We start from the raw sequence: 21,718 nt of genomic DNA, 5'->3' as shown, positions 1-21,718 counted from the left end.
CATTTGTGATAAATTCATTGCACTGTCACCTTAATACAAAGAGTTTTTTCAAACTTTTATTATCATCACCAGTATCAGTGACATAAGAAAATATGAAAAATACATGAGCATTAAAAAAAAACAAAAAAAAAAAAGACAAGCAAGCGTAGGGCTAAACAATGATACTGCTGAAAGCTAAAATACATTTTTGGTAAAAAAAGATCTAAAAGCACGTACAGGAACAGATGAAGTAACAGTTGTAAGGAATGACGCGCGTTACAGACGGGCTCGGCGAAGCGTTTCCGAGCCATTTGCATATACAACTGTACCCACCCTGTCCGAGGACTGGTGGGTTGGGGCTGCCGTTCAATTTATTTTCCTGTGGCTGGCAAAGTGAACAGTTCCCTTATAAAAGCATTTTATAAGGTGCCACAGTGGCGTCTGTGTGTTTGTGGGCGGGAGGACAGCGGGAGAGAAAGGGAAAGCGGGAGAGGGGCTTCATGGGTGGCTGGGCCGCCTGTAAAAAAAAAAAAAAAAAATGATGACATCAGAAAATACACGCGCAGCACTTTTTTTTTTTTTTTTTTTTTTTGCTGGGCGGGGCTCAGTCGGACAGGGAGGGCGACCGGAGCGAGTGGCCGCTGGCCGGGCTGTTGCTGAAGCCGCGGGCGTCGCGCTCCTTTTCTTTGTCCTTGCTCTCGTGTTTGTGCTTGTGCTTGTGTTTGTGCTTGTGCTTCTTCTTCTTCTTCTTGTGCTCGTGGTGGTGGTGGTGGTGCTGGTGCTCGCCGTGCTTGGACGAGCCGCTGCTCTCCTTGCTGAACATGGGCAGGGGCATGGCGGGCATGGGGAGGAGAACGGGCTCCACGGAGGGAGGCTCTTTTCCTGCGCGACATTGTCCCATGCATTTAATTATGATAGAAAATCACATTACGGCCATTACTCATCTCAAAAATTAGTATAAGATCATACAAATTTGCTAGATTTGGTTTTAGTTCATATAAAACACAGGTCAAAATTATGAGCAGTTTGGCGTAGCAACACCAGAAATGGTCTATGCAAGTAGAGGACAACTCATTACGACAATTTAGATGCTCTAATGTGATTAGCATTAGCAAACTAGTTAGCATGCGCCGGACTCTCACCAGGGGTCGAGGGCCGCTCCAGCATGTTGAGTTGGTGGTAGATGAAGGCCTGGCTGTCGTGAACCGTGTCCATGTCGATATCTTCCTCATCCTGAGTGGGATACTGGAACAAAGTCAGCGGATTAGTGTCACGCGCGCCATAAAACTGAAATGGGGATTCTTGAGTGTCTAGGTTTTACAGTCACCGAAACCGCAATGTTTCCCATATTTTTATTTATTTATTTTTTAGTGAAGTGATTGTCACATGTGATGCACAGCAGCACAGCACACGGTGCACACAGTGGAATTCGTCCTCTGCATTTAACCCATCACCCTGAGTGAGCAGTGGGCAGCCATGACAGGCGCCTGGGGAGCAGTGTGTGGGGACGGTGCTTTGCTCAGTGGCACCTTGGCAGATCGGGATTCGAACCGCCCACCTTTTGATTACGGGGTCGCTTCCTTAACTGCTAGGCCACCACTGCCCCTTTTTTAATGACGCGGTTAATAATATGGTCATAAACATGTGATTAACGGACTGTCCCAGAGTGGAAACGTCACGGGTGTAGCATGTTAGTAAGTGTCTTCTTACTCTGCTCTTTAATGGCACTTTACTGCTGGGCTCGTCCGGCAGTACTTGCCCGGGCTCTGGGGGCGACCCTAGGGGTGTGTCCAATTTCCTCTTCAGGCCCTGGTTGGGCGTGGCTACAGTGCTGATGGGCGTCTCCAGGATCAGGAGCTCCTCTTTCATCTGGGGCAGGAAGAGAGAGAAAGGAGTGTTTTGAAATAACTAAAGAAAAACCTGCAGGGCCGCACTGCGGGCGCTTTGCCGGCGTAGCCTTACAGAGGCCTGGAAGCCCATGCCCGGTGTGAGGTCGGCGCCGGCGGAGCCCGACTCGGGCTTGATGGTCGGGTTCAGGACCGCCTTCTTCTCCTTCAGGTTGAGCACCAGGCCGAGTTCAGGCAGGGGCAGGCAGGACGGCCGCATCAGGCCGAACAGCGTGTAGTACAGGTTCACCGCGTCGCAGCGCAGCCGCCAGTCCTGGGAGGTGCCTGGGAGGTGGACGCAGAACACAAGAGCTTCTCCTTACTGTCCCTCAGCTGCTGGACATACACGAAACAGGCGAGGCCTTGCAAGAGGTTACGTTCATCCTGCCGAAAGAGCAGGTCTGCTCTGCCAAGGGCTGCAGAAAAAAAAAATCTTACCCGAGTTCATCAGCTTCCACAGCTGGTCCACCAGCGCTTCGTTACACAGCGACGAATCGGCCGCCTCCGCCTTAGTGAAGGGGGGGTTCTTACAGAGCATGCTCAGAATTTTGTGCCTTAAAAACAAAAAGAATAATAATTGAAGGTACATTTTTAAATTGCATTAAAATCAATGTATGTGAGGAACGTGGGGATACGGTGGCATGCTTCAACCATGAAGATGAACTGATCTACGAGGGTATGACATTCCTTTAATATTTTAAGAAATATCACACATTCATATTTTCAACATAAAAGGGCCTTGATCTTATCATATTCCAATGTTTTGTTTTGTTTTTTTTACTATTTACTTCCACTATATTCTTCCCTCTACAAGTGAAATGTTCTCTGTGGAACTGGCAGGAAAGGAAAAAAAAGGAACTTTTAAGTCTATATTTTTAATAACTGAAGAATATTAATAAAGCCAGAACGCCACCAAACAATTCAATGAAAAAAAATAATAAAAGCACCAACCTTGCTAGAAAATGTAAAAAGCAAGAGCACTGTGTGGAAGTATTTCAGATATCAACCCGATGAACGGGGAAAACCAGAATATGTGGACAAGCCGTTTGCAAAAAGTGCTTCAAAGTTGTTGCCATCAAAGTGAGCAGCAGTCTCTATCAGTTTTTTACAATTATGTAATTGGTCAATGTGCATATATCTTTCACTTCTGCAGCATGAGAATAAAAAAAAAACAAAAAAACTTTCATTTAATCATTTATTTATTTATTTATTCATTTCTCTACTTTAAAAATATTATATTCTGAATTTAAGAATATTCTAAATACATTTTGAGATATTTGTTTTTCTCTCCCTGTAGTATCGAAAAATAGCATAGAGTAGCATCCTTAGTATTGGTAACCTAAATCTGAGAATCATTTTTTGGTGGTAGGTGGCAACATCCAGTACTAATACATACTCAGATTTGGTGCAACCTAACCTGATATAATGCGTGGGGTCATTATGCACCATGTCCAGCAACCACTGCAGATCCTCAGAGCTCCTGTCCACTGTTGACAGAGAGAACGTGATGGATGCTTTATCGCTAGTGTCCCGTTTATCGCTAGTGTCCTGTACAACTTTAACACTGTTCACACACCTCGGGTGTAGTCAACCACAGCCTCCAGGGCTGCGACACGAACATCCACAAAATGGCCGTATTCCGCATAGGACTTGAAAAGCCCGGGGTCGCTGGGGATGTGCCCGTTCTTCTGCAGCATCCGAACGGCCCTGAGGCAGCTAGACAAAAACAGTATATAACTCTACAAAACAATATAAAACATCTCTAAATTTTTACTTTTTAGAGCTTCTCTGTGACCGTGCATTTAGCAAGAGTCTTTCATCTAACGTAACACCATTATACGGACATGGTAATTTAACCCTGCTGGGCTGCTGGAGAGCACTTCAGAGCGGCGCAGGTTGGCACAATGCAAAAGTGTAAAAAAAAAAAAAAAGTCCCAAGCCTCTTGCTGGAAACCTCAGGAGCTTTTGGTGGTGAGCATGGAGAGATTTGGTCTCCCAAAAGCAAACAGAAAGTTGCAGACATTCAGCCTTTGGACTGACACGTGCTATGATGTAAACTATGTACTTATAATGATATATGGACCCAATAAAAAAAAAAAGAATAAATCCATGCCAACAGCAATGAAGTCTGTTCATGCCATTTGGTTCCTGGTAGCCTCACATTTTTGATAAAAGTTCATCATTTTGTTGTGCCTAAGCTATTATTATTACTACAATGAAGGAAGTGAAATTTTTAAAAATAAAACCAGTGTAAGGGGAAAAAATTAACTCTGGGCATGTCAAATCTGTAAAAAAGGCCACATTGATTGGACAAAATCACACCTCGAAATCCACACAGGATTCAGGGGGTTGCCGAGGGACTGGAGGGACCGGATTAAAGTGATAAAGTCCCATCCGTTCAGCCCGCGGCTGCACCGTGAGAGCGGTACCTGACGGTGATTGTGTTCCTGTAGCTGGGCAGCAGCTTCTCCATGTTGAGGAAGCGCGTGATCTCCTCCAGGATGAGCCGCACGTCGGCGTTCAGGTTGTCCACGGTGCGGACCTCGTTGCTGATGCTGATTGCAGGCGTCAGTGAGTTTGTGAGGGCATCGATCAGCTCTGCGCGGTAGTAGTTGTCGGAGAACTGCGCGTGCAGAACGGGCAATTAAAGCCACGGATTATCTTTTGCCTGTCTGAATGGTTCTATAGAGACTCTATAGAGCTCTCAGAGATTCTCACCTTGTTCTTCCTGTTGTCATTGTATTTGATGAGGTCCAGAATGAAGTTGAGAACCTCTTTTGGACACAGGTTCTGAACGTCTCTCAGCAAAGCCATGGCAACCGGCATAGTCTACATCAACAGAGTGATTCATCAAAAACCTACTACATTTACAGCATTTATCAGACGCCCTTATCGAGAGCGACTTACAATCAGTATTTACAGGGACAGGTTAAGTGTCTTGCTCAGGGACACAATGGTAGAAAGTGGGATTTGAACCTGGGTTTACTTCTGTACCGTTTACTTCGGTACAGTACCTTCTGCAGGAAGTAGCTCTGGAAGTTGATGAAGTTGTTGGTCTTCACTATGTTTGGGCAGGTCTTGCAGCAGAACATGCGGGTGAAGAGGGACTTCATGGCTGGAGGTCCGGTCCACGTGCTCACCATGGCATTTGCAATCTATAAACCAAAAAAAGAAATGAAATGTTCAGCTATCTTTAGTTCCTTTTCAAGGTTTTTTTTCACAATAATATACACAATTAGGATAGGAGGAAATTATGTTTCCTTAAAATGACTGCTTTAAAATGGCCAAATGACAGGAAAAACAGGTACATTTTATCCATTAACCATAAAAGTCCTTACCTTAGCTAGGCAGAAGCAGGCCTGTATGCGGACTCTGTAGAAGCACTGCTCCTGCTCCAGGATGTCAGTGAGGGCGAGGCGTGAGGCCGGGGTTGGGTAGCGCTCCAGGGCGGAGATGGCCTCCACCTGGGCCACCACGTCTCGCTCATAGCGCAGCTGGTACTGCCACATGAAGTCGGCCTGCTCAAACTCCACCTTGCGCAGGATGGACATGTCAGGGTCGATCCGGATCCACAGCAGGGGGGAGTCAGCACTGTGGAGGAGATGATTCGCTTTCAGAAAAGTCATTTAATTTAATTTTTCGAATGATTCTTCTGCTTGTGTTTCTTTGAAGGAAATTCAGAAACACAACTGAAATATGCATGAAATTATGCAAGAACCAAAGCTCAGAATCATATCTTCTATTATTTTCCCCTCACGGTCTCATCTGATATGCCTAGTTCTGTTGAAATCTGTCTTAATACACTTAAACTTTTCATTCATAATTTTCATCCAACAAACTCTTTCAACTGGAACACCATAATGTGCACAATCCAAACCCATTTTTAAAACAGCCATTGTTAACTTAGGGTCTGAATGGTTCCCTGTCCCTATGTATATTACCCAACTGTAACATTCTGTACAGCTATACTGTATTCTGTGGTACTCGGGATTTTGCAACTGTCGGCACACAATAGATAATAGGACGCAGTCTTACTCCATGGCGGACAGATCCATGTCCACCTCTTCGCCGTTCATGAGCGGGATTTTCTTTTTCTTGTTCCTGCGAGAGGGAACAGCCAATGCGAAGTAGCATCTTAGTAGCAAACTGGTAGTAGCATCTTAATGGTCAATAAACGTATAACATATAATCATAGCCCCACTGTGTATCTGATTGACAGTTTCCGATATTTTATTATTATTTTTTTTACCGCCTGCTCTTTGAGTGGCATGGGATGTCGTGCTTTAGACTGTTTTCCTCTATTTGTAGGGTGTGGTTGAAAGAGCCATCCAGTTCCTGAACCGTCACCTTTATTGGGCCCTGTAGGAACGAAGGACCGTCGCTTAGTTCTAAAATACCTCAGTCATGAGTACAAAGCCCACTGAGAATCAAGAGAGACGGGACACAAACGCGCACCACGTATTTCTGGGTGCCGGACGAGGTATAATCCTGCCGAATCTCCAGCTCCAGCACGTTGCGTTTCCTGTTGAAGGCGAAGCTGCCGTAGAACTTCACCACCGCGCTCTGGTCCCTGATAGCAGCGGAGTCAAAGTGGAAACGCCGGAGTCACCCGGTGGCCTAAACATGCTGCTGTTACTGACAGAGGAAGGATACACCCATTGCTTGATGAGGGGTCCGATGTCCTTGCCCGAAACGTTGGAAATGGACTTGAGGAAGCTGGAGGTGGACACCAGCATCTGGCTCCACATGTGGGACTGGTACTTCTGGGAGGAAGCGGTGCTAGCCAGACTCAGCAGTTTATTGAACACCTGTACTCACAAAAATAAAAAAAAATAACATTAATTACATTCATATACCAGTTCATCCAGTTTTTTGTGATCACATCTAATTTGTTTAAAAATGACCCACAAATCCTTCATGTAAAGTCACAACTGTTCTACAACACCTACATTTACAGCATTTATCAGACGCCCTTATCCAGAGTGACTTACAATCAGTAAGGTGGCAGCATTTTCTGTGCAACACACCAGTGCTGTTGCCTTTGCACCATTTAGGATGACCAGAAATCCTCTTTTGCATCAATATGTCCTCTTTTTGAGACCCGGAAATGGGGTATTAGAATTGTCTGGTTTTGAGCTGCCTAAACATTCGTAACGTCATGGGCATCTCACATAAAATAGTTAAAATATTACATTCATGCTAGTGAATCCAAGAGATAAGTGAGCATTGACGGGCAGAGAACACGCCACAAAATCACAAAAATAACACCAAGAGAATTGAGATACATACTTTGCTGGTTCTAATTAGCATGTGTTTGCACATTTCCCCTTTATCTTAATCATTCACATTTATTTATTATTACTGATATATTTGATTTACTGTTTTGAGAAGAAGTAGGTAAGTAGGATAGGTAGGCACAGCTAATAAAATGTATTTATTTAAAAAAAGAGACTAGAGAGTGGATTTATGTGTGAGATGCTTTGCACACCGACCAATCCGGAAGTGGAGCTTGGAAATGGCGGGGAAACCCCAGCGATGGTCTAAAGAAGCTTTGTGGCTGTTGAAGAGCTTTTGATATACCTGCAGCATGAACTCCATGCTGATCCGGTTCTCGATCAGCCTCATGACCAGGTGGGCTTTACACTGGAACATTTTGTAGTACTCCCAGGACAGCGTGTGCGGGTGCTTTATGGAAAAGTGGAGGTGAGGGGTTGGACTGGGGGAAAGAGAGAAGGAAAACGGCAGTTCGTTTCCGCGCTCCACACGGGGTTGGAGAGGTCATTAGCCATCCTGTTGTCAATGAGTGAGTTACTATCGGCATCGCTTGCACTCAAAAACGTGCTGGTTGTGATTTATGACAAATGAGGCCAGCCGTGCCAGACTGTTTGATGGGACTCGACTGAATGGCTACACTTAAAAGCTGTTTTTCTAGCTGGAGGTTCTTGCGCACTTCTTAAACTTCTTCCAAAAAAAAAAAAGAGAAAAACGATTGTGCGTCTACGTTGGCAAGAAAGTTACATTTAAGCCAATAGGTCCTCATAAAATGTCTGAAACATAGATTTTTATTTTATTTGAAGGGCAGTTTATTGGTAAAAAGGAAACCAATAAAAGGGCAGAAAGCCTTTACTTGTCCTTCTCTTTGACCCCGCAGAAAGTTGGGTGCAGCAGTACACCGCCCATCTTCAGCTCGTACTCCACTATCTTGTCCAGTTCCTGCACCAATCAGAGTCAACGAATGAACAAAGGCCACCCGAGCAAAACCAGGCAGAAATAAAATGCATTTTAAAAAATCCTTTTATCAAAACCTTTGAGATTTAGCTCTTCTGAATAAAATAGAAATCAAAAATAGAATCAAATAGAAAATCTGCTGATTCAACACATACTTCTTTGATCCAGTGTCGGTATTCATTCACCCCAAACGTCTTTTTCAGATAGAGGCCATAGATGTATCCAGAGATGCCCTTCAGAACCCACTCATCAGCCCTGCAAGAAAACAAAGAAGAACCAATGAGAATTCAGATGTTGCAGGATCACAATTTTCTCGTGGTCCCATGGAATTCACATTAACTTGAATCATCATGTGGCACTGCACTATGGGGCCGATGCGTTGCTTCACCTGTGCCTCTTTATGCTAATATCCACTTCAACCACCAGCCAACCAGAACTCACTATCCATAGCTCCATTAATAAGTCCACTGACGGACCACCCACTGTCAGTCATTAGTCATTATTCTGTTGTGCGACTAGAACCTGGAGCCCTGTACCTCCTTATGTCCAGGATCCCGTTGGCTTAACTATGACGCGGTGTTCTGTTGACGCTACTTCGGGACACGTTTGTCGTTCGGGACCCGGTGAAAAGGAATGGTGGACTAACGAACTGTAACATTTGAACCGGTAGGCGGTTGGGCCGTCAGCATGCGTCACCCGCGCTGCATACGACCTTACAGGAGCAACCCTCCGAGGACCACACACGACTTTTTTTTTTTTACGGCTGTAATGGAAAAGCGAGTAAAAGCGCTTTATCCCCTCCGGTTGGGTTTTTTTTTTATATGAACGGTGAAACAGGTATGATCTCACTCAAGGCCCGGGCCTTACACACGTTCACCGCGGCGAACGCTCCACTCGGTCTTTAAAACCTGTATTCAATTACAGGCTTAGGCAGAATTAAGCTGCGCAATGAATTGTAAGCAGACGGGCGCGCTGCGTATCAAAGACGTTCAGTGTTTTTCGTTCTGTTTTATTTTTTTGTTCTGACCCCCCTGGCTGCGGCTTACACAAATCCCCCCCCCCCCCCCCCCCAGACAAATAAATAAAGCCCTAAAGCGGAGCTGCTCCACATCTGATTTAAGTTTCAGACACTGCGGCGAACAGGGCGTCCATTGTTTAGCAGCAATCAAAGTGCTGGAGACCTCAAGTGAAAATCTGCCACTATCCCCACGAGCGAAGGCCAGGCCAAGCCGACCTCACACACGACTCGGGAGGAGGTGCCAGTAGAGCGGTGATTGACGAGGCACAGGGGGGTCCGGCTGGGCGAGGCCGCCGTGCCCGCTGCTATTTTCTTTAACACTGCCGGTGGGTTGAAGAGGTGAATAATTCGTCCAGCTTCACACCTCTCTGTTAGAACACCCTCAGGTCACCGTGCTGTCAGAGTTACGGCTCGGAATGTTGGAACTTAATGACATTTCCAAAAACAGGGGGGCCAATCAGTGTGTGGCAGGAGGGCGGGGCAAGTGTTTTAAATGTTTACATTGGCAAAGAACAACTTTTTGCAAGTGACAAATCTGGAATCTGCCTGGTCACAGGTGGCTTAACTGGACTCTGCAACGTGATGTTCATGTAGGCACACTGAGTGTCAAACATTTTGAATTGAAAGTGTTAAGTTTCAAATAAACTTCCAAACCATGGGTGAATATTTACATTTACGGCATTTATCAGACGCCCTTATCCAGAGCGACTTACAATCAGTAGTTACAGGGACAGTCCCCCCCTGGAGCAACTCAGGGTTAAGTGTCTTGCTCAGGGACACGATGGTAGTAAGTGGGATTTGAACCTGGGTCTTCTGGTTCATAGGCGAGTGTGTTACCCACTAGGCTACTACCACCCCTATATCTATATGTTACGAAAGCATGATTTTTTCTTCAATTATCATGATTGAAATAACGTCTGTTACAAAACTACAATATTTTCAAGATTTGAAAGGCTCTGATCAGTTCTATAAAGTAAAAGAACGTATGCTTCAATTCGTTGGCGGTCTAGGCTGCTTATATAAGAAGCCGCATGACGGGTGTTTTGGCACAGAGGAAGGCCGCTACTCACCAGGACATACGGGAGATGAAACAGCCAAAGAACTGCTGGGCCAGAGCCTGGGCCAGGCAGCGGCGCGTCAGGGGGGTCTGGTCGATTATCATTGCGCTGTGCAGCAGATTCGTACTGGAGGGGAAAGGGGGACAGGGTAATCAAGTTCGAAACCAAGTCGCGTCAGATCCGCAACGTGTCGGTTTCTATTTGTGACGTCTCTTCAAATTATAAAATGTAAAAACTGGGGTGGTCAAAATGAATGGACTGATTTTCATTTGAATGTTAAAATAAATGAACACATTAAACGCAGCTGTGTTTATTTAAACGTATACGTTGCATCACATGGGTGGGCGTGTCCGCCTCTTAAACCGCAATAAACCTGATTCAGCCAAAACGTCCGGCGTTGGGGGAAAATTGCAGAAATGCATTTGATTGACTGATGCTTTTTTTTTTAGCTGTCTGCTGCCAGCGACGGACCCACAATTCACGTTGGTGGCGCATGACATCACCACGTGGAAGGTGAAGCACCTTCAGCACTTACATGTAAGCATATGTCTCTTTCCCAGACTTGTCATGGCAAGATTAAGTCTTAAGAATTTTGTGCAATTAATGATTAAAAATCTATAAATTCGGTCAGGTAAAAAAAAAAATTACAGGATAGATCCTTCCGCAAGATATTCCCTCATTAGGAAATTGTGGTGTAGTAGAATCTCCTTTCGTTCTTTAGTCCCTCAGCCATATTAAAGTAAAGTGCACTGAAACCGGAGTAATTCCAGGGGCCTGGGAGGAAATAGGTTTAATAAAAAAAAATGCAGAGCGAAGCAGAGCAGTGGTTTCCTGCTGACCCCGCATGGACTCTCAAGACCATCCCCACAGCTTAGACACATAAATGATCTAATCATAAAGCAACAAGCTGAAGCCAGAACCGTAATGACCTTGATTCCAGCATTTTACCTCTGCAAATAATTCTTAAAGAAACAGGTTAAATAACAGGGATGCACTGATTAAACAAATTCTGAACTGTTTTTAGGCACCACATGTTTAAACACATTAAAGGCCATGAACAGACATATGTGCATGCAGGAATGTGGAAGATAATCAATATGTCTTTGTGACATTTAACCTTATAGGTGGAGAAAAGAGGAAAAAAAGCAACACCATGTACGGCATGGAAAACATAATGGAAGACAGAAATAAGAGCTTAAAATAAGAAATGGTATAAAGGAAGATCCCCTCAACTGCCTCTGGGCTCTTGTGCTCAGGTCGACACAACTGGACAAATAAAGTATCCAATCACCCTGAGTGAGCAGTGGGCAGCCATGACAGGCGCCCGGGGAGCAGTGTGTGGGGACGGTGCTTAGCTCAGTGGCACCTCAGTGGCACCTTGGCAGAACGGGATTCGAACCGGCAACCTTCTGATTACGGGGCCGCTTCCTTAACCGACACAGGGACATCAACTATCGATGTTCTTGTTTACACATTTAGTCCACCGGGTGGTGCTGTTGAGCGTTTACAGCCTCCACTCCTGTAGGTGGCGCTGTACAGCTGGGTAATTTCAGCTGGTGAATTTGCGAGTGAATTCACAAAAAACATGACAGACCGATCACAGCATCTTGTTTTTCATCTCTTTTTTAACATTTATCACAGTATGTACTGTATCACAGCATCCCCACGGTGACTTAGCAAAGCACAGTCCGCACACACTGCTCCCTGGGCGCCTGTCATGGCTGCCCACTGTTCACTCAGGGCGATGGGTTAAATGCAGAGGACAAATTTCACTGTGTGCACCGTGTGCTGTGCTGCTGTGTATCACATGTGACAATCACTTCACTTTACTTACTTTACCACAATAGAATGGTATCGTGACCTGTTTATCGCGATGCACACCCCTACTCATAATTTCCTTATGCAAGTCTACTTATTAGTAGTGAACAAGGTCCTTCTCCACATCAATACCGACGCAATGTAAAAAAAAAAATAAATAATAATAATGTGGCTGATAGCTATCCGAGTCGTTTGGATTATTTGTTGGGTGGCTTCACTCCAGGGAAATAAAGACATCTTCCGCTGACCTGATTAATTCAAATCAGTAGGAAGGAATTACCCTTATTAATGAATTAAGTGATCATACGCATATAAACAGGGATGCTGATATCTGTTTGTCCATACTATATAATGACTGTATTATGGACTTTCTTCTGAAATATTCACACACCTCTCCAGGATAGATGCCTAGATACGTCATCTTCGTAAATTCCTCACGCACCACGTCTTCAGTGCCACAAACATCATTAAAGGGCCTCTGCCCCGGGGAGGAACTGGGCAGCTGGCGTCCGTCGCACTGGACCTTTACCTGAATATGCTCATGGAGGCATAAGCAGACACCTGCATGTAGGCCTCGTCCACGAACACGGTCTTGAAGCAAGCGTATGGGTAGCGGCAGGTGAGGATCTCCTCGTAGAATTCGAAGATCTCGTGGAGGAACGACATGGAATGTTTCAGCAGGGGCAGGAGCTGCGGGAGGCAGAAGTGAGTGACCTAGAAGAAGAAGGAAAAAAAGGAAAAAATGGCTTCCAGTCACTAATGGACTCAATCAAAAACAAAAAAAAAAGAAGAAGATACCCTTTAAAGTGAAAGTGATTTTTTTTTGTCATTGCGACAAAAAAAGCACACAACAACACAGTGAAATATGTCCTCTGCATTTAACCTATCATCCTTAAAGAGCAGTGGGCAGCCATGAGAGAGAGAGAGAGAGAGAGAGAGAGAGAGAGAGAGAGAGAGAGAGAGAGAGAGAGAGAGAGAGAGAGAGAGAGAGAGAGATATTAGTGGTGGGCCGTTATCGGCGTTAACGTGCTGTGTTAACGTGAGACTCTTATCGGCCATAAAAAAAAATATCGCTGTTAATCTATTCACAAAGTTGGGTTGGGAGCTGGGTCTATACTACGCAAGCTATTGTGCCGGAGTTAAATGGTTACACTAGATTTATAAGTATATTTCTTCTTTCTTGTGTCTTTTAGTTTCTTATTTTCTAAAGACTTTTATTTTGTTTTTGAGACCCGGTTCAGGTCTCTTGGACACATGGCGTGAGCTGTAAGAGGTGCATGGGGTTTGTGTGCAAAAAGTTATTTCTTTCATTTTAATTTATGTACATATTAGGAATATTTTGCATGTGTGTTATTTTGTGAATATTTTTTTTTCATGTTCTTTTAATACTGTATATTGTAGAGAGAGGTGCAGAAAGACGCGATGTTCTGACGCGACCTTGCTTTTTGTGCAGGAATGCAGTATTGTAAATTGTGAATGCTTTATGTTAATGTTCAGTTCTCTTGGACACATGGCGTGAGTTGTGAGAGAGAGAGGTGCAGAAAGACGCGATGTGTGACGCGATGTTCTGACGCAACCTTGCTTTTTGTACAGAATACACTTTGCACAGAAAATCTCTTGGGTGTCAGCTCATCATTTGTGGTTCAAGAAACGAAATCAAAAAGTTACACAACACAGAAGAAGAACCGCTACACTATGATGACTTTCACCTTGATATTTTAGCGCGGATGTATACCTAGCCGAATTGCACTGTAGGGGGCGAGAACGAGTCTTCGATCTGTGAAATTACCACATCAAACGTGACGTGGTAACATGGATGCAGCTATTTAACTGAATAAACAGTTGGTAAACACAAGTACATCTTATTGAACATCATTTATTTTCATCACCAATTATAATACTAGAACAGCTTTCTCAAGCAGTTTGTGATGCATTTTGGAAACAGGAGATGAGCCCCTGGTCTAATGCGCCACCTGGCTTGAGAAACCCGTTCTCAAAGACTTACTTTTAGTCATTATTTGGGTAGCACACATATTCTGAATGCCTTCGGCAGAATTCAAATGAGAAATTTTAATCTAGATGAATGTAGATTAATGTAGATTAATCTAGAATCTTACTCTAGATTAATTCTGTTTACTCTAGATTAATTCCAAGATTACAGTGAGATTAATCTAGATTAAGAAAATTAATATATACACACACACACAAACACACTGCATTTCAAAGTCAAAGTCCACTTTATGGTTATCTCACTATATACAAGTACACAGAGAGACGAGATTGCGAAGCTTTGGGGATTCACAGTGTGCAAAAAGACATGGAATAATACACAACACAAAAACACGACTAAGGACATTGTGCAGGTCGATACAAACTAGACAAACCAGGCAGAAAAGAGGCAGCAATGACAGTATACCGGCGTGTGGATGTATTTAGTATAAAGCACATGTGGTATATGATATGCTAAGATAATAACGGCAGTAGCAGTGATATGAAATGATATGATGACCATAACACAGCAGCAGTGGGAGGTAGTGAGAGATTAAAGTGCAGGTAGTAATCCTTCAGTTTAAGTGCAGAGTGCAGTACTGATGTTCAGTTTGTGGATTTAAATAGGTTGAATCATATTTTCACAGGTATGGGTAGAAACACCACAAAAAAAATGTAATATGAAGACTAAATACTAATAATTAGTTATTGATCATGTGACATGCAACATAACCTAATTGTAATACCATAATCGGAAGCAAAGCACCGTCCCCACACACTGCTCCCCGGGCGCCTGTCATGGCTGCCCACTGCCCACCAAGGGTGATGGTTAAAAGCAGAGGACACATTTCGTTGTGTCACCGTGTGCTTTGCTGCAGTGTTTCCCAATGACAATCACTTCACACAACACCAGTACAACTGTGTTACCTCGTGCATGTACGGGTCCACCAGGATCTCGAAGGGTCCCACCGCCAGCGAGATGTTGGGAGCAGCGGTGGGGATGGGCAGCATGTAATGGAAAGTCTTCTTACGCATGTCGTGGGTGTAGACCGTCTCCAGCAGGTCACCGCAGGACACGGCCACCATGGAGGCGTCCACCGTGAACTCCAGCTTCCACGTGCACAACTCCGAATATGAATCCACACAGGGAAACCAGAAACTTTGGGGCACAATGATGAGAGAAAAAAAAAACGTCACACTCGATATGATCCTACACTTCACAATTCCATATCTTGATTGCATCCCATCAATATTTCTACATTACTTCAAATTATGTTTCCAAATAGCTAAGTCTGATGTCAATTTCTGTCGAAATCCTGATGAGCATTAAACAGCGTCAAGTGAAAGCCAGCTGAACGCAGCTACAAATCCACCACAGTCGCTATTTTATATGTAGAATTTTTAATATACCAGAAAAAAAACAAAATCACCAAACAATGTCATTATCATATAATCCATTAAGTTCTGCACCACATCGATGCAGAATCGTCCACGCCTGCATCGTAATGCATCGATTACGAGATTCCTTTCAACACCCCTAGTCAATATACAGTTGGCAATCTGCCTAGCGTTCATGCCTTTGGAAAGCGGGGGGAAACTGGAGAACCCAAAGGATACCCGCGCCGACACGGGGAGAGCATGCGAACTCCGCCAGGATTTTATTGTACAGACACCGGTCGACGGAACTGCCCTACCGCGTGGAATTCTGGTTTCCGAACGAGAAGATGTGAGCTCCTCGCTCAGCCATGCTGCCCTCCACGTTGGGCACAACAAAGTGCAGTCCCCCTTTGGGCTGGTCCAGCGAGAACTCGATGTAAACCTTCAACACCTTCATCTCTGCGGGAAAACAAGTAACCTTCAGCCCAAATCGCACCAGCCAGTCGCCCCTGGCAACAGAACCTACAGTGACATCATCTCACCATCACCCTGCTTCCAGAGCTCAGACGGCACCTTGATGCACAGCTCCCCGTTCCCAGCGTCAGGGTCCACCGCCGTGACCGCGGCCGTGTACGCGCTGGAGAAGTAGTTGAGGTTCCTTCTGCACGCCAACCAATAAGCAGTCGTGAGAACAAGACGGAAAAGCTAATTAAAAACCAAATTAGACAAAAATCAAACACGCACTTGCTCGGGGACACACGTGAAAGCGAAGTGACCGTCACACGGCGCACACAACGTAATGTTTGGACGGTGCTTTGCTCAGTGGCACCTCGGTGGTTCGGGATTCGAACAGGCAACCTTTCCGATTTCGGGTTCGTGTCCTTACCCGCCATTCCACCACCGCCACGATGGTAGTAAGTGGGGACCGAACCTGGGACTCTGTGGTCATCTGGTTCATGGGTGAGTGTGTTACCCACTAGGCTACTACAGTGTTATAACTATAAGCCATTTTATTACTATAATGACACATTTAATGCTGGCACAGCAAATCAACCTGTTAATGCACACAATCTATCCGAAATGGGGGGAAAATGTCGCACATGGCAGCGCCACAACTGATTAGGGTGGTAGTAGCCTAGTGGGTAACACACTCGCCTGTGAACCAGAAGACCCAGGTTCAAATCGCACTTACTACCATCGTGTCCCTGAGCAAGACACTGAACCCAGAGTATCTCCAGGGGGGGACTGTCCCTGCCCAGACGGTGTAGGAGATGAGGAACTCACTGCTTGGACTCATGGTGGCACACCTCCAGCGTCGGGTCGTTGTAAATGAACGGCGCCTCCAGGTCGTTGACCCGCACCCGGTAAATGCGACATTGCTTGCTGTTGAGCTTGATGCGGTTCAGGTTGACGACCGTCGGGAAGATGGTCAACTCCACGTATCCCTGCGAAACGGCGCGGCGGGACAACGGTGACAAGAGGGCGACGACCGAGGCGGCGCGACGTGCGACGCTGAGTTACTTACGATGACTGATTTCCTTTGGAAGTTGATGTTGTTAATGCAGACCGCCTGATGAGTCGTGCAGGGAAAAGACAAACACGTGAATATGGCGACGGTGTAATAATAATAATGATAACATTTTTACTAAAACAATACTTATAATTTGTATGGCCGCGGGCTCTCGAAGCCCTTGTCCTTTTTCCTGTTCATGTCGCGCCGGTCAACGCAGCCGAAGCCCGCCGTGCCTCCGCGGGAGCAACAAGCGCTGCTTTCAGGCGGCCAGCGCCGGCTCTGCGCCGCGCGTCGACATGATTATTGGCTTTGCTGATATACGAATGTGCTTCGTGTGCCTGCCGTGTGCATATTCGCACAGTTGATCCCCCGCTAGGCGGCGGCGGTCATTTTGTTCCTAACCTTTGACCTCCCGCGCAAAAACGGAACGGGCATGGTTGCCAGATCCTGCTACAAACATATACGGAAACCGACTTCGCGAAAAAGTACAAAATAAACAAACATCTATATATAACACGAAACACAATTTGTTCAACAATAATCAGTTAAATTTAAACTCAACCGACTACCCTAAATTTGTCACCCTGTATTAAGCATCGAACTGCTAACCTATTAACTATAATTTTATCATTTCACTGTGTGCACCGTGTGCTGTGCTGCCGTGTATCACATGTGACAATCACTTCACTTTATTATAACTGTTACGATCATGGTGTAGTGGGTGCAAACGTGTTCAGTTCATATCTGTGACTTTATTGTTAAAAATAACCTGTAATTTTGCTAAATATAAAAAGCACAAAACCGCTTATAATACACGGACCTGGCAACATTGGTTAAAGCGTTAGTTTGACCGTGTTGGATGCGCTCCGTTCAAATCCTTCCGCCCCCTAAAGGCCGGAAGATTAAATGTCAACCGTATACGGCATGAAGTGCCTTCATGTCTGCCAGCCTCGAGTTATAAATCAAAGAGTCAGATTTAAAAAAGGATATTAAACATTTACTTTATTTCCAGAAAATAAAAGCAACAGATATAAAACAGTAAACATCCTCTTGAGTCTAGAATCAAACTGATTTCTTGATTTCAGCTGGTGATTGGCCTACGGGAGTTAAACACTTTCACACCATTTTGCATTGAAGAACGAGCAAATTTGGTCAAAAGTGCTCCGGTTGTCTGCTTTTCTCCACACAGATCCCTGTTGGGAAACATGGGAACAGTACGTGATTCTTTCTAAATCACAAAAATATATAATTATTGCATTAATTGACAAACCACTAACTTGAAATTATCATTTTAGGTAACAGAAACGTTTTTGTGCCTTTTGAGCATAATAAATACCATTGTCCTATGGTGACATCTACAGGACTGTTACTGCAATTAACTAACGTAATCTAATTTCATAAACTATGCAACTTGTTTCAAAACAGTTTATTGAAAGTCACTTATTCCTCTTAGGCATGCGTATATTGAACAAACCCACAAAGCAGGGGTGCTGATATATACGTACTGTATGTAAGGAGTGATGTCGTCCTCCGTCCACTTCTCCCTCATGCCGAAGAGACGGTTGAATCGCTCCAGTGTGTCCTCGGGCAGGTCCTCCACCCTCAGCAGTGAGACGGTCTCGGGTCTGGAGTTACGGTCCACCAGGGCCAAACCCTACAGGTTTACACAGAAAACATCTGCTACCTCTTGTTCTATTTATTTCATAATCACTTGATCTAAATAATGTCACTTCACCATACCTGCTATAGTTATTTAATATTTATTAATTTGTGATTTTTTTTTTTAACTGTACTGTTTATCGATATTTCCTCTTATTACATTGATCTTTTCTTTAGAACAAAATAATTTCCCTGGAATAAATAAAGTTTTTTTCTTGAATGAGGTAACGGAGTTGTACTAGTGTTGTATGTTGCGATTATTGTGTATACACACACACACACACAAATAATAATTAACAAATCTGGCTTAAGGTTGCTCCTGACTCACCCTTAGCTGATCCAGACGAGTGTTCATGCCTTCTGGGACGCTCTGCTGCCACACCTCCACAAATTCACTCAGATTGAACTTCACCGCATTCTGTAGCAGCATCTGGGCCAGGGCCCTGCAAACCTTGTCTTCATTCAGCGCAAAGCACACTTCACCATCTACAAAAAAAAACAACAACTTAATTTACTACCATGACGCACGCTTGATAATTCACGAGGAAAACCGAGTGTTCGTACCGTCTGAAGTGCAGCGCCTCCCATAGCAGTTCAGGCAGTGCTCGATCATGTTCCTGCGCCCGAGAACCATCATTTCAAACTCTACTTCTTCATTCTTACCTCACACCAGTACTTTAGTTGTACCGGTGGTCAGAGCATTAGTTAGTTACTTCATGCAGCAAATATTTTACTATTTAAAGACCAAAAATGTATAGAATCTAATGTGACACTGAGACACTGCACACACTTACTTTGGCTCCAAAGGACTTAATTCTTGAAGACAAATGCTTAGTGGGACTTTAGTGAAAGACCAGGACTCAGAGTCCACTAACTGAGTCACGTGACCCAGGAGCTTCATCTCATAATCGTAATCCAAGATTCTCCAGTACCCTGCGACACAAAAAGAAAGCATCCCGGTGCGCCATTCAGCCAGTACACGGGCCATATTCCACAGATTAAAAAGCAGCTCTCACCATCAACTTGACAGGCGTGAATGTTCTGCAGGTGGCTTTCTAACTCCGCTTTGCTCGCTTGAATTCTTTCGAGCAGATCCGCGAAAGAGTACTAGTTCATGGAAAAAGAAGAAACACCACACCCTTGGTTCACCGGTTACGTGAATGGCTGCTACAGACACTCTACCAGCCCCCCAAATTAAGACATTTACAGCATTTATCAGGGACCCATCTTATATTCAGGCTAATATGTATGTTTTAATGAAATTTAACATTTTAGGACAAACCAGCACATCCCGATTTCATAATTCAACACAACTCTGTCTGATCTTGTCTGCACAACTTCAATGAGTTAAATTCCACAAGGCATTATTATCTGGAGGAAACATGTGACATATACCCTACACTGAGTACTGTTACTTAATAATGTTCCTTAATATAGTACGGCAAGCGTGATGGGCACACCTTCTGGCCTGGATCATCGTCCCGCACACCGATAGCTGGGCCCTCGTACGGACTGTCCATCAGCAGCTTCTTCAGCTTCTTCAACCTCGGCCGCTGCCGCTTCAGCTCCCAGTAGCTGCTGGAAAATCCCCAGATCTGACACAGACACGGTTTCAGAGCTTCAGAGCACGAGACAAGTAACAAGTGGTGATGAGGATTCCAAATTCTAAAATTCTAACCAGCCCAGCACGCGTTCTCGTCCTCTGATTTGCAGCTACTGCCTGTCTGAATAGTAGGGTGCACCTAAATATGGAGATCTAGAGGGCTGAACCATCCACCATCCATCTACCTCAGTACTGCATCATAATACAAAACTAGACTACAGTAACCTCGACATGCTGCCATTTCCTTGGTGGATGAAGGACAGTGGTGGCCTAGCGCTTAAGAAAGTGGCCACATGCCGGTTCAAATCCCAATGCGTCCTGTGCTTTTAACCATCACCCTTAGTGAGCAGTGAGCAGCCATGACAGGCACCCGGGGAGCAGTGTGTGGGGACCGTGCTTTGCTCAGTGGCACCTTGGCGGCTCGGCCATCACTGTCCCAAAGTGGGGGCAGTTACGGCTCCTTTCAGTGTGTGGTACCGCCAACCTTCCGAATACCTTCCGGGACAGTGGTGGCCTAGCGGTTAAGGAAGCAAGCCCGTAATCAGAAGGTTGCCTGTTCGAATCTGGACCAATGAGGTGCCACTGAGCAAAGCACCGTCCCCACACACTGCTCCCTGGGCGCCTGTCATGGCCGCCCACTGCTCACTCAGGGCGATGGGATAAATGCAGAGGACAAATTTCACTGTGTGCACCGTGTGCTGTGCTGCTGTGTATCACATGTATCACTTCACTTTAGAATACGGGTCCTACCCACTAGGCCACCACTTCCCCCTCACAAAACCTGAAAGACCAATCACATCGTCTTATGAAATAATCACATTATCACCTATGTATCGTGACATCTCATATTGTGAGACCCTTGCCGCCACGGTCACCTTCGCCTGCTCACTAGGGGTCTTGTCAACTGATTAATGTGTCATGACTGAAGACGTGGGCTGGGCTCTCTCACCTGTGCGTGGACAATGTCGGCCGAGGTGTCTGACAGCTGGTCGGGGGTCTTGCAGCCCGGAATGAACAGCAGGATGTTGGAGGTGTCGGCCACCTTCAGGTCGTACGTTTCGTCTTGGCTGCACAAGACGGCGTGTTCGTCTTTGTCACCTCTGATGACAAGACTGGAGGAACAGCAGATGTCACATTTCCAGCAAAAAAGTGTTTTTTTTTTTTTGTGGAAAAAAGCACAAAACTAATGAAGCTACCACAGGATACGGACGTTTTCATAAATGTGTATATTTTTTATATTCGTGTGACGCGTTTCTAGCGTTAAGCAGCCCACCTCCTCCCCGCTTCGACGTGTCTGCACAGCGCCTCGTCCAGCTCCATCAGGCAGTACTCGCCCGACGACGCGCCGTCCCCGAACGACAGGCAGTGCGCGACGGGGCTCAAGTCCTCCGCCTTGAGTTTGGCGATTTCTAGCGTCGCCTGGACCTCGTCCAACGTCCTCATTCCGTCCGAGTTCGGGACGTTTTGACACGGGAAAGACTCGCGGCCCGACTAGCCTACCCAATGGGTCCCCTTGGTTGTTATTTTTTTCCCGCAATAATTTCGGGAAGTTGTGCTTGAGTGACACAAGACGTCGACCAATGAAAAGCA

At 45.2% G+C, this 21,718-nt stretch overlaps 2 protein-coding genes across 3 annotated transcripts; both read right to left on the bottom strand.

Annotated features, from left to right (window-relative positions):
- Positions 1–119: 119 nt before the first annotated feature.
- taf2 (TAF2 RNA polymerase II, TATA box binding protein (TBP)-associated factor) lies at positions 120–17,267 on the bottom strand. 2 transcript variants are annotated; one of them, XM_028987461.1, is made up of 26 exons: positions 17,015–17,267; positions 16,879–16,933; positions 16,638–16,798; positions 15,896–16,014; positions 15,671–15,812; positions 14,904–15,135; positions 12,517–12,701; positions 10,182–10,295; positions 8,249–8,348; positions 7,993–8,078; positions 7,446–7,581; positions 6,519–6,673; positions 6,321–6,435; positions 6,115–6,224; positions 5,901–5,966; positions 5,204–5,456; positions 4,880–5,020; positions 4,584–4,694; positions 4,295–4,488; positions 3,442–3,581; positions 3,283–3,352; positions 2,304–2,419; positions 1,942–2,150; positions 1,690–1,848; positions 1,122–1,224; positions 120–861 (listed from the first exon to the last, which is right to left on the bottom strand). In XM_028987461.1, exons 1-26 carry the CDS (start codon positions 17,062–17,064, stop codon positions 584–586), a joined length of 3,600 nt encoding a protein of 1,199 aa, XP_028843294.1. In that variant the 5' UTR covers positions 17,065–17,267; the 3' UTR covers positions 120–583. The 2 variants fall into 2 exon arrangements, with proteins under 2 accessions (XP_028843294.1, XP_028843295.1); XM_028987462.1 differs by having other exon boundaries at positions 15,896–16,011.
- Positions 17,268–17,841: 574 nt separating this feature from the next.
- Positions 17,842–21,649, bottom strand: dscc1 (DNA replication and sister chromatid cohesion 1). Its single transcript, XM_028987329.1, has 9 exons — positions 21,402–21,649; positions 21,078–21,240; positions 19,986–20,120; positions 19,542–19,632; positions 19,320–19,458; positions 19,090–19,142; positions 18,854–19,011; positions 18,372–18,520; positions 17,842–18,059 (listed from the first exon to the last, which is right to left on the bottom strand). The coding sequence occupies exons 1-9, from the start codon at positions 21,569–21,571 to the stop codon at positions 17,948–17,950; spliced, it is 1,170 nt and encodes a 389-aa protein (XP_028843162.1). The 5' UTR covers positions 21,572–21,649; the 3' UTR covers positions 17,842–17,947.
- Between the last annotated feature and the right edge of the window lie 69 nt (positions 21,650–21,718).

This window comes from Denticeps clupeoides, chromosome 7, assembly GCF_900700375.1.
Source record: "Denticeps clupeoides chromosome 7, fDenClu1.1, whole genome shotgun sequence".
Taxonomy (NCBI): domain Eukaryota; kingdom Metazoa; phylum Chordata; class Actinopteri; order Clupeiformes; family Denticipitidae; genus Denticeps; species Denticeps clupeoides.
Note: the sequence above shows the minus strand (reverse complement) of the source record. Positions and strands in the feature narration are given on the sequence as shown.